At 32.0% G+C, this 13,709-nt stretch overlaps 2 protein-coding genes across 2 annotated transcripts; one reads left to right on the top strand and one right to left on the bottom strand.

Annotated features, from left to right (window-relative positions):
- The first annotated feature begins 541 nt into the window (after positions 1 to 541).
- On the top strand, positions 542 to 2,646 carry LOC132718686 (vitelline membrane outer layer protein 1 homolog). Its single transcript, XM_060702401.1, has 4 exons — positions 542 to 823; positions 1,079 to 1,194; positions 1,650 to 1,838; positions 2,240 to 2,646. The coding sequence occupies exons 1-4, from the start codon at positions 634 to 636 to the stop codon at positions 2,510 to 2,512; spliced, it is 768 nt and encodes a 255-aa protein (XP_060558384.1). The 5' UTR covers positions 542 to 633; the 3' UTR covers positions 2,513 to 2,646.
- A 4,730-nt stretch (positions 2,647 to 7,376) lies between these two features.
- LOC132718674 (kielin/chordin-like protein) lies at positions 7,377 to 10,095 on the bottom strand. The gene is made up of 3 exons (XM_060702390.1): positions 9,809 to 10,095; positions 7,933 to 8,073; positions 7,377 to 7,663 (listed from the first exon to the last, which is right to left on the bottom strand). The coding sequence occupies exons 1-3, from the start codon at positions 10,080 to 10,082 to the stop codon at positions 7,449 to 7,451; spliced, it is 630 nt and encodes a 209-aa protein (XP_060558373.1). The 5' UTR covers positions 10,083 to 10,095; the 3' UTR covers positions 7,377 to 7,448.
- Between the last annotated feature and the right edge of the window lie 3,614 nt (positions 10,096 to 13,709).

Genomic DNA, 13,709 nt, shown 5'->3' with positions numbered 1-13,709 from the left:
CTAAAATTAGTCTTTAGACCGAAACTGAGACAGTTTAGTGCTTCAAAGAAAATGTCCTAATTTTGATTCCTATGTAAATGCCTGTTTAGTATCTGAATAGTCATGTTATTGAGCATGACCAGACTGTGGGTTTAAGCATGTGTTCAAAAGTACTCTTATCTTTTCTAAGGGGGGGGGGTGAAATTAACTAAATTCCAAGTCATTGACAAAAGATCAAAATATTTATTGAAACGGTCTTAAATTAGTGCAATAGTTGCGCATAAGGCCTAGGACTCAGGATACTACTTAGGACTTTCTATGAAACGCTGCCCAGAAGAATGAATTTAGTTTTTGAATGTAAATGTTACCGAAATATTACTCTAGTAGCAGTTTACTTCATGTATATCCTGAAGTTTTTGACCTGCCGATAACAAGTAGTAAGTGTGTCAAATCAAACAATGGTAGGAAATGAGTGTATATGATAAATAGCGGAAACAATATATGGTTTATCAATAAATATATCAATAAAATATCAAATTTGATGATCCTCGCACAATTTGTGAAACGGATATGGTTTAATATACGTTTCCCAAGCCTTTTTAAAAGGTCAACTCTTCTTGTAACTTTACAGTTTTGCACAGGATCTTCAAGAAAATGGGCGTCGTAATGCGAGAAATTTTCTTACTTACCGTTATTTTTCTTGTAGGCCGAGCGCTATGTGGTGTAGATAGAGGATTCGAACAGACTGAAGATGTGGAAGAATTTCAGATACCTGATGATGATAGTAACACTAGTGATGGTGAAGACGGCTTTATAGAAGAATCAGAGGCAGGCGACAGCTCAGGTAATTAAATTGTCGAATCGGGATTTTTATCATTATTTGAAGGAGAAAGACTCATGTTAGTTCTTCAGCTGCGTTTTTATTTTAATTGAAAGTATGATTTAAACGTAAAATAAATGTACAATGTATTTGAATATAAACCTGAAGTAGGTAATTCGTGTGTGATATAAATTTTATTTATTTATTTATTTATGTAAAAAATATGTTTTGTCTTACTTGAGAATACATTTCAAAATTCCAAAATTCTTGTCTAAACAGAGAGTTCTAGGCTGTGGAACAAGATATTGACAGTAAAGAATGGAGGACCTTGGGGTACATGGGGGAAGATTGAGTTCTGTCCTGGTGATTCGTATGCTGTTGGCTATGACATGAAAGTAAGATAAAGTTTTTGGTTTGATGAACTAATCAGCGAATTTTCTAAATTCAAAATTTCACTATTTTCATGTTTAAAATGTTGAATTCGTCTTAAGCCTGTACTAGGGTTCGTCGACGGCAGCTTGCACTTACCAGTTCTGTCCATGATCAGGCTCAATCAAACCGAGCCTGTATTATTTTTTCAATTTTGTCGATCTTTAGAATCGTCATGGTGGAACTTCATTGTAATCGTTTAGACTTTCATTTATGCATTTGTACAAGTTAAGATGTGTCATACAAGTTTAAGATCTATAGATTGTTTTCAGATTTTATGCCTGTGAGAACAGTTTTTTTTAGTAATCAATGAAATAAAATAATTGTAAAAAGTAAGCATAAGAATTTATTCATGATGATATGATTTCTTCTGATTTCTTCTGAAACACGAATAAATAATATATCTTCTTTACAAATCCAGATAGAACCCAAAGTACGCTTCGACAACACTGCATTAAATGCAATCAAACTAATCTGTGCGAATGAGAGAGGAAAATACATCGGTGAAGTAACTTCAACACAAGGCAAATGGGGTTCCTGGGTAGGACAAATAAATTGTACCGGGCACAGACACCTTGACGCGTTCGATCTTCAAGTAGAAAAACCTCAGGTACATTTTAATCCATTCATTCATTTTATTTATTTATTTATTTATTTATTTATTTATTTATTTTTTTATTTATTTATTCATTTATTATTAGTATCTATTTTATGTGTTTATTATTGATTGATTTATTTATTTATTTATTGTTAATTAAATATTTATTTACTTATTTATTTATGCATACATTCATTTTTTCATTAAAAGTACTTTCAAATAAATAAACTAATTAATTATTTAATTAATTAAAACACTCTAAATATTAGAAGAAAACGAATTTATAGCAAGTCACAGTTGTTTAGTGTTAACACATTGCTGATTTAAAGCCTGACAGTTTTATTCCCTTCAGCCATCATTCAAAATATTTATTTAAGACTACTTTAGTGTGATTTTAATTTGTTTTCATACAGGGAAAATGGAAGGACGACACAGCAGCCAACTACGTGAAATTTAAGTGTCGGTGTCATTGTGGACATGCCTACGAACTGGTCAAACCGCCAGGACACGGCTTTTGGGGGAAATGGGGCGCATGGAGCGACACATGTCCTAAAGGATCAGGAATTTGTGGAATCCAGACGAAAGTAGAGAAATACCGCGGGAAACTGCGAGATGATACTGCTCTTAATGACGTCAAATTCTATTGCTGTGAGCTGCCGAGCAATTCAGATAGCCTTAGTGACTAAAATAGTTATAAAGATGAATTTTGTCCGACTTTATGTATGTCACACTTTCTTTGAATACTTTGTATATAAATACTTTTGATAATTTTCAATAAAATGTCTTGGATTGGTAGGATATCAGACATGTTGAATTCTTACGATGTGTTGTTTTTACTGTGAGCTGCATCCCCATGGGATTTGCAATTATATATATATCAGTATATCATCTGTTTCCACAAAAATAACAATAACAAAGTATTATCACAATATTACAAAGGCCGGAGGGGACATTTCACCAATATACGATTTTAACTCCATGAATTCACGATTTCGACTCCCTGAATTCACAATTTCAACTTCATCGTCAATTCGTGAAGTTGAAAATTATGAAATCGTGAGTTGAATTTGTGAAGTTGAAATCGTGAATTTGTTCAGTTGAAATCTTGAATTCATAAAGTTGAAATCGTAAATTTGTGAAGTTGAAATCGTGAATTCACGAAACTGAAATCGTGCAGTTGAAATCGTGAATTGACCTTCCAAAGTTGTACAAAATCGAATTTGCAACGATATTGGTCGAATGGTTTTTCAACAGTTAACACGAGAACATGATGTGTTTTTCACGCAATTTCTTAAGCCTTTATATAAATAAAGAACAAATAAAGAACAAATCGCAGGTCCGAATATCGACTATTGAACGTGGAGTATTTGCTATTATTTTCCTTCAGTTAAATATCTGTGTCATCCTTTAAGCCTTATATAGCAGTAAAGAAGATCCTTTTAACTTATACTATCTACTTGATTTATTTTAATTACGTAGCGTTCATTTTGTAATGACTAACTGTACATGAGATCAATTTCAGCAAGATCGAGCTCTCTCAAGGGCGTTTTTGTCACACACACCAGAACTGATTTCAACTTATATGAAGTTAGAAGACCACTGTCAGAACGTTTTGCTCTAAAATAATGATTTTTTTCTCGAAATGTATACACTTTATAAAAAGAAAGAGCAAATCGCCGCAAAATGACCTAACCATGCGGAAATCTCCAGGACATTTTCCTTGGGTTAGGGCTTTAAATCTTTAAACATGTGAAGAAAACTCTCCATAGTTGTACAAAATTAAATTTGCAACGGAATTGGTCAAATGGTTTTAAATCGAAATTTATTTTTAATATTGGTGATATATCATTGAAATATGTTAAACAGTATAAGTATCTGGGACTTGTTTCAGCCCAACATTTAGACTATGCAATATCTGCTAAAACAGTATCAAAGTCTATGAATTTTAATTTAAAAGCATTTGGAGGGATCCTCTTATGAAGCTTTTACAAAAAATTATGAGTCTACTGTTTAACCAGTAATTACACACTGATTCGGCTTTTTTGGGGCTATGAAATTTTTTCTTGTATAAATGCAGTACAAAATAGGACTGCTCGTTCCTTTTTGTCGGGAGATATACTCCAAATACAGGCACTTATAGAGATATTGTCTGAAAACTTATTATGTCCTTATTATGGGAAACTGTTTTGTCAAATTCATGTATATACACTTCAATTGGTGCTAATTGACTTAATAGGAAAATTTTCACGTGGGCAAAAAGATTGTCAAATAACAGATGTAAGAAATGGAATTATATGGTCTGTCAGAAGTTTAGACAATATGATTTTGATAGCTTTTGTAATATTGATATATATTTTCGAAAAAATGTATACTTAAAATGTACTTAAAGGGAGCACTGGTGTAAATCGAGATACATCGGGATCAGGTTCAGGCAGTAATAAACTTCGTACATACAAAACTTTTATAACTAATTTTGAAAAAGAACATTATATTGGAGTTGTTAATAATATATTTTACAGACGTGCCTTTGCAAAATTTTGAAGTGAGACTGCTGCAATAGACATTGAACTAGGAAGATATAATGGAATACACGTAGAACAAAGACTCTGTTTCCATTGTAATAATGTAGTTGAGAATGAAGCACATGTATTGTTACATTGCCCTCTTTATTATTCAATTAGATTAGAATTACTTCAATCGGTAAACAGACTAAATAATGGTTTGATAATTTAACCGATTTTGATAAATTTGGATACATTTTATCTAATGCAGACATAGCAAAAGTAAGCGCCAAAACCTGCTTTAACATCCTAAATAAAGGAAAACTTGTTTTATATCAATACAAATCATAAAAACCCTGTCTTCTATATGTGACATATTATCCTATTGTTTATAGTAGGGCTGTAGTGATATATGCAATGTTTTATTAAAGTTTCCTTGTTAATCTAGATGTGCTCTGATTTGATTAATCACATACTATTAAGTTAAAACAAAAATTTGACTGTGGAGCATTTTAGCATATGATTATACTTAAATCCTATTTCATCTCGTTTGAGTTTAAACATTATCAACATTGATACTTTTATTGATTTTCCTTGTATTATATTATATAAAAGTGAAATTCAAGTATTTTGTTGTGTAGGGAATGTGTGAAGCTTAGGAAGATAAATCTTCAGTGCATAAAACAGTGTCCTGTGTTTTTGGCTGTTGAGTTGTCACCCTAAGAAATAAACAGTCCCCTGCAATTCTATTTAGAATGACTGTATATGTACTTTATGTTTATGTATTGTATATTTTATATATATCATATGTTTACATGCAAAGATGAGACTAAAGAAAACAAATAAAGAAATATATGACTTGCGTTTTTTTTGTATTGTTGTTGTTGTTGTTGTTGTTGTTATTGTTCTTTTTGTTGATTTTATTTTATTTCATTTTTTAATTATTGTTTGTAGGTATTTTGTGTATGTGGGTGCGTGTGTGCCTGTGTGCTTGCAAGTTTGTGTTTGTTAATGTTTGTTTTTTATGTTGTTTTGCATCTGTGAATACTCGAATGAGTTCATCTTATTAGTTGCTTTCCTTTTTTCAGTAATCTATAGAAAATCAAAAGATTTAAAAAGATTAACACTATCATCTGTAAAATGAAAAATGATACAATACACATTTCTTGTCCAACAAGATCAAAAGATTTTTCTAGATCTAAAAATACAGTACTGACATATTTACCATTCTAAAAGCAGAATTAGTGCTGTGTGTGACATAAATGGTACTGCCTTAACCCTGATTGAGTTTAATAATTGATGTTTGTTTACATAAATAATGATTACACTCGATTTGCTATGTGACTGTCAAATACTTTTTAGAAATTGTAAGCAGGATAGATATAGCCTTGTAGTTGATCGTCACCTTGAATATAGGGAGAACGTAAGCTTTTTTTGAAACGTAAGCTTTTTTGGGGGCTTCGATAGATTCCATATCTATGTGACCCCGCCATAAGTAATGAACTATCGTCTTTTTATACTTATTATCCAGTTGGGGGGCGATAATCTGGGGGTCTGTGGCTGCTTCTTTTGTGCCTTTCTTCCTTTTGATATAATTTCCTTTACTGTAAAGGTGTAATACATCCGTTGTAGAAAATAAATAGCATATTTATTGCAGTTGGTTCACTTTTTCGTAAAGCTAGAACAAATCTAGTAAACTCTAAATATTATTGTCGTACTATTTGAAAATGTGAAGCATTAAACATCTGTAGCTGGACAGTACCGAAACAGATTTATAACAGATTCCACTTTACATTTACAAAATCTATAGAGTCCAATATTCTTTTGTTTAATGTAATTTTAAGAAAAAAGACCAAATTTGTTACAGAAAAAGTAAAGCCAATCATCGTGGCATTATGTTATGTGTAACCTTTTATACCGGTTTATCTGATATTCCAATAACTGATAAAGAACAATTTAAAAAATGAAAATAGCCAAGTCCATTAGCACGGTCAGCGTTAAAAATTAGAAGTGTAAGCGTTAAGTAGGGTTATTAAAAAAAAATAAGCGGTGATAACGTTAACATTGTTAAATTTAAATTTTACTGGAGTGATAGTAAAGCGTTAATATTTAGCTGCGTAACTGTAAAAATTTAACAGTGTTTTATTTAAATTTTACCAGAGTGATAGTAAACATTTAGCAGTGTAAGCGTTAAAATTTAGCAATGTTAGCTTTGAAATTTAGCAGAGTAATAGTAAAGATTCAGCACTGAAAATGTTAAAATCAAGTAGAGTAAGCGTTAATATTCAGCAGCGTAAACGAGTTAAATTTAAATTTTACCAGTGTGATGGTACACATTTAGCAGTGAAAGCTTACAAATTTTGCAGTGAAGGCGTTAAAATTCAGCAGGATAAGCGTTATAATTGTGCAGGATAAGCCTAAAAGTCTGGCAAGATAAGTATAAAAATTTAACAGGAAAACTGGAGTTAAATTTAGGAGGGTAACAGTTATAATACATCTTCTTCACCATATTCTCATCGTCATCGTAGTAGCATATTTCTCTTTTGTCATTTAGAATTTTCGAAATTGGTTTTGTTTATTAACATTAACAACACAGGGTAGACTGTCACCATGATTATTTGTTTGAGCAAGAAAATAAAATTCCTTAACGGTTTTGTTTGTTTTGAATTAACACGCAATGTCCACTTTCATCAGGGACGGAAATAAAAGGCATCTTAATTAAACTTAATTGATTATTTCTTTCATACATGTGTTTATCTTAATAGATAATAAAGGTAAGTAATACATCATGACTAGACAAATTTGTTGCTCTAGTTATCTTCCTTGATGTCTAAATTGAATGTGTAATGAACACTCTGAGAGTAAGACACTCAGTATTGAAATGTTTCCCGATGATTTAGACAATTTCGTGCCAAATTTTATTTCTCTCTGGCGTATGTTAGGGTCATATATAAACATATAGCAGAAAGAAAACGTCATGTAAGCTTTACATGGTTATAGAATATGAAAACAAACGGGTTGCTTAAATTGAAAAACAAATACGTTTATATTTGTGATGATCTATTTAAGATAAAAAGTTTACACATCAGATCATGTAAAATAATGCATTTTAATGTCATTTCTAAAGTGCTGCTATCTCTTTCCACGTAGGAAATGTTGAAGGATTATCAACACATCTTCTTCTCATCAACTTCTTGAAATCGTCTCCTAACTGCATTGGTTTAGCACAAAAAGCATGAGGGTACCAATCGGATCCAACGCACATGCACACTTTATTCCCTATCTTCTTGAACTCTCCGTATTTTATGACATGAGGTCCTTGGCTGCATGTTTTACCTAGGATGAATTTAAACAAGAAAAAATACATGTAGTATTAACAATTAGCTGGTGGTGGTGGTGGTATTTTTTACTCCGGACCGCGACAGTAAACCACATTGAATGTACCAGAGCAGTTCAGCCACCGCTTTTATTATTAATAATGATTTATTAAAACAAATAACATTAACTTCTTCAAAAACACTTCCACAATGTATAATATATGAACTGCACGCAAAGTCACGTGAAACATCACTTTAACTATACATACATATGTCAGCTATACTTACCGTTTGGACAAATATAATTACAATCTTTGTCAAACGTTGCATCTACACATTTAAGTTTTACGGCAGGACAAGCTGGTCGATCACATATCACTTCCATATTCGCTTTGCATCTACAGTTATCACATGCGGGACCGAAACGTCCTGAAATATGCACAATTTCATCTTATGTCGTACAGTCCATTTCTCTAAATTAAAATCAACTAAATAAAACAAAAGTGTCCATAGCCTTGAATGTCATTTGTACACGTTTTTTTTATTGTTTCTTTGTTTGTTTGTTGTTTTTTTTGTTTTTTTGTTTTTTTTGTTTTTTGTTTTTGTTTTAGTTTTTGTGTGTGATTTCAAATCTAAGTGTTATAGATGTATTACTATGTATAAATGTGAAGATTAACCTCAAGATGAGTGCTGATTCGAACACAAAACTGATGATCTGCTAGCGAACGCCAACTTAACAAGCATGATCGGAACAGGTATACTTCCTCAGTTTATTAAATGCATATCTAAACTAAAAACATGCTTTTGGTAGCAAAATTATTATACATAAATAGTCTTACATTATACAAACATTCCAGAAAAAAAGGAAAGGTGTTTAAATTATTACATGGACAGTTTTAAAACCTGCCTAATAATTTACTCGCATGTGTTTTATTGCAACAGATGTTTAATCTAGGATTCATGGCAATAGTAAATCATTCTACACCTTTTTGTCTAGCTTTCTAAAGTCCGGTTTATGCATGACTGCTCAAGTTTGCTCCATTCTTCTTTAAGAGCCTTTTAAAAACGGACATACAATTAATCTTGCGTTTCTGTAACCTGCGTTTCAGTATACCCTAGATACCAAAGTCCATGGGAGCTGCATCTGGGCTTTTTGGCATCCATTCTGCATGTGTTTTGTAATTCAATTTGCATGTGTTGAGAAAGGTAATGGTCATTTTTGACGATATTACTAGAGGCCGAGTCTTGCTAGAATACCATAGCATTTATTCTTCCGGGAAAAAGGTTGCAGAACATCTTCTTTTAGAAATAGCTTAAAAACTTTGTTTATTAAATATTTTGCATTTACTTTTACCCCTTTATTTTTGAAAATTAGATATGTCTTGCCGAAGTAACTAACTCCGACCCAAACCATACATCCAGGTGCAAATGTACGAACAAAAGTACGAACGTAGCAAACACGACGTCGACCGTAACTACCGCCCATATAAAACATATCCTCATCTGTGGTGACAATATCTTACTATTTTTCACAGTTAGGGCCGAGATATAGACGCCATGACCAAGCTCGAAGTTTCAAAACCTGGGCCTCACTAAGCCAATGAACTGAGTTCTGCTTTTAGAAGTTTGGCTATAACTTTATTGATATTGCCTAGAGACACCACACACTAAGCTGCTATTTGTCTTTGTGTTAGAGGCTTCACCAGGCATTCAAATTACAGATTTTACGTACGACGTCAGCAGTAGCTGCTGTGCGACGTTTGGTAAAAGAACCATTTTAACCTGTTTTGTGTATGTCATTTCGAAAAGCACCTTTACCATGTTGAATGCGATACACAAAAGCAGCAGAAATATTATATCCCATCTGTTTTGCTTATTTCACAATGTTTCTGTAGGATATAATATTATTTTGCTTCAAAAGTCTTAAAATAGTGCCCTGAACTTAATCATTTATTTTTGGTCTAACTATATTGAATTTTGAAATCAAATGAGATGGGTATATGTATGATACACTACTTTACATAAATTAATCGATTTGCACTAGTTTTTATAAGCTATAAGATCTTATAAAGTATTTTGATTGTATTTCATAATAAATTGAACACCTCTCGTGTAAAGCACGCTTCTGATGTCCTTCTTCATAAGAAAGGTTAAGAATATTTACCTCTTGGTACCATTACGCCTTCATACCAGCAACGACATTCAGGGCAACATTCGTTTGGTTCGTAGTAATGATTCAATGTTGGACATGTGAGCTCTCCACACGGTGGATTTATATTTTGACAGATGTTCGAACACACTTTACAACCACACGTGGGGTAGTTTGTATCATTCCTGTACAGGTCAGTTCCACATGGTGGTTTCAAGCACACTGACCGACAGTCATAGCTACCATCATCCATGCAGTCACATACACTGCATGCATCTTCTGGGTTCATAAATTCTCCTAAAAAGGTTGGAAAAATAACAATTTATATTGTCAGTTGCATATCAAATTGTCAAATACAAAATTTAATGTATTCATCAAGACCTCCCTCAGTATCGAATAGCTTAATAGTCCACCTTGCTTTGTTTTGTGCATTCACATCTGCAGAAGCACAAGGACACATTGAAAGCAAGAGCCCACAGGGTGAGTACTTTAATAAGTCCAAGGGTTTCTGCAGACTTACTAGTCAACGCAGCATTTTATGTGATGAAATAAAAGATAAGAATTTAAACTTTTTAAAAATGTCTGAAATAAGCAAATTCATTTGGTTAATGAGCAACGAAGATGAAAAAATCATAAAACAATTTGTAGAATTTATTTTTACTTGTTTTAAACTCAGAAATGATAATAAGAAACCATACATTGATTTAACTTAGTATTTGTGTTTTTGGGGGACATGTGTATTGTACGGTGTAGTTATACTACAGGTATAGGCTAACTTTTTGTGTAAATTGAATGTTATTCGAAATGATTATAAAAACATAATGTCATTATTAATTCATATATTTATTTAATTTTACCCATGAAATATGGTGCTATATCAGTTAAATATATTTCATATTTTTTGAAAATAAATATGAAATATAAATATGAAAGTGGGCGGAGTCAAAACTCATACCGGTATTTATTTTAAGGGACTTCTTTCGCCATTTGTTTGAAATATCTGATAAATACAAAACAACTTTTTGTTGAATTTTGAAAACTATCTAAAAGGATAGAAAATGGTCTAACTAAGAAAATAAATACGAACACCAATGTTTAAAGAGTTGTTTACGTGACGTCACAATGTACCGCCAAATATCTCGTGCAAAACAAGACGCATCTAGGACCTTTCCGGTTTTTCGTAGCGGAACATTTAGACACACCTATTCCATTCATTGTTAGGTCAACTGCTCACAAACAGTATCACAAACATAAACACGTGTTCTTTTGTGCAAACCAGTTCAACCAGTGACTATTTATTATCTCAGTGTAGCGATTGGATAACAAGTCAGCCAATTTACATAAAACTGTAAACATCGGAAAGGTCCAATTGCAGTTGCGTAGCAAGCAATGGGATTCGTAACTATTTTTCTTTGATAATAAAATTAAATAAAAAGGTTATTTTTTCGTTTTTCGTGAAATATGGTATATATTTTCACGAAACATGATAAAATGCCACATATTTTCACTCGCCGTCCGTGAAAATATGTGGCATTTTATCATGTTTCGTGAAAATATATTCCATATTTCAATCAAACAAAAGATATCCTCTTGATATATATATTATTATATATATATATAATTATGATGTTTAATGCTAGTTTGCGAAACTCTGCCATTTACTGTGTTTGTTTTTCTAAAAGTTCATTGTTGTTACTATAATACAAAGTTTTAGTTTCTTTAACGTCTGTATTTGATCTTTGATCTCATTATTATTATTATTATTATTATTATTATTATTATTATTATTATTATTGTGATTAACATGTCATTTAACATGACCCTTGATTTGAAATATAAGTTATTCTATTCTATTCTTTCCTGCAGGATATAGGTACGGGCCTACCTGACACTTCATATCACCTAACGTCAACGTGTACGTCACATCAACGTGGAGAAACAGCAATATTCCAGAGGTAAATACAATATATTTATACATATCCATGATAGTATCCAAACTTTCACTTTTATTTAACGCTACTTTTTTAAAAAAAATCTGTTCTGATTATAACAAAATTAAGATCGTCCCGTTATTTCGTACCTCACGAATCGAGGAGTTGACTTTTCTTTTCTTCTTTCGGATTCACAAGCTATATGAACTGTTACATATTAACTTTCACTGATTAAGCTATTTTCAAATATTTTTATAAACTTTTATTCAGTATCTCCAAACAAGGAATAATAATTGGCTCTTGTAATTTATCCATTCACGCACGCAATGACCATTTGCTAATCCTATGTTACGGGTTACAGTATAATTTGTCATTACATGTTTGTGGTTTTTATGAATAAACCAAATTCCTGCAATATGTTACCTAGGTTACTTAAGAAAGAATGGGATATTGATGACATTTCACTTTTTTCAATTACTTTTCTATACCCGTACAATGAAATTAGGTTATGCGGAAAAATGGGAAAGTTTCACTGTGATTAACATATGGCAACATTTTTATACAGTATTTTAACATATGGAGTTTTGATTTTGCTCGCGCAAAAAAATCATTTCTGTACTCTACATGTAGCCAATATATTGTGACACAGTGCCAATTTCAGGTGTCATATGGCCAACACGAGGAAAATATAACTATCTACAACGGTAGCATTTTCATTTCGATTGGCTAGTAGGAACGCCTGTTACATTCTCAAGAAAAGTCACACTTCGTTGATATTTTGCATGCGTTTGTTTGCCATAAAGCAACCGAAAGACATAACTGTATGTAAAGTTGCGCCTGCATACAAATTGTGATAATAGTCCGGATAAAAGTAATTATCGACAAATGTGTTTCCGGTCGATATTTTATCTGTTATTGTCCACATAAGTTTATAGTTTGATCATGTGAATTACATCAAAGTTCAAACTCCTTCACGGCTATTCTTAACATGTTTAAAGCAACAGTTATTGTTGCAGTATATAAAGCTACAACTATTGTTACCATATATAAAGTAAAGGCTATTATTTACCATAAATAAGACTACAGCTATAGGTACCACATATATAAAGCTACAGCTATTGTTACGATAAATAAAGCAGCAACTATTGTTTCCATATATTAAGCAACAGCTATTGTCACCATACATAAAGCAACAACTAACGTAACCGTATATAAAACAACAGATAGTGTTACCACATATTAAGCACCAGCTAATGTTACATGGCATAAAGCAACAGCTACTGTTACACAACATTTAGCAACATATATTGTTACACAACATTAAACAACAGCTATTGTTACACAACATTAAGCAACAGCAATTGTTACACAACATTAAGCAACAGATATTGTTACACAACATTAAGCAACAGCAATTGTTACACAACATTTAGCAACAGATATTGTTACACAACATTGAACAACAGCTATTGTTACACAACATTAAGCAACAGCAATTGTTACACAACATTAAGCAACAGATATTGTTACACAACATTAAGCAACAGCAATTGTTACACAACATTAAGCAACAGATATTGTTACACAACATTAAGCAACAGCAATTGTTACACAACATTAAGCAACAGATATTGTTACACAACATTAAGCAACAGCAATTGTTACACAACATTTAGCAACAGATATTGTTACACAACATTAAACAACAGCTATTGTTACACAACATTAAGCAACAGCAATTGTTACACAACATTAAGCAACAGATATTGTTACACAACATTAAGCAACAGCAATTGTTACACAACATTAAGCAACAGATATTGTTACACAACATTAAGCAACAGCAATTGTTACACAACATTTAGCAACAGATATTGTTACACAACATTGAACAACAGCTATTGTTACACAACATTAAGCAACAGCAATTGTTACACAACATTTAGCAACAGATATTGTTACACAACATTAAACAACAGCTATTG

Source organism: Ruditapes philippinarum, unplaced genomic scaffold (assembly GCF_026571515.1).
Source record: "Ruditapes philippinarum isolate M1 unplaced genomic scaffold, ASM2657151v2 ctg941_1_1_1_1, whole genome shotgun sequence".
Taxonomy (NCBI): domain Eukaryota; kingdom Metazoa; phylum Mollusca; class Bivalvia; order Venerida; family Veneridae; genus Ruditapes; species Ruditapes philippinarum.
This window is presented reverse-complemented; position numbering and strand designations above follow the sequence as displayed.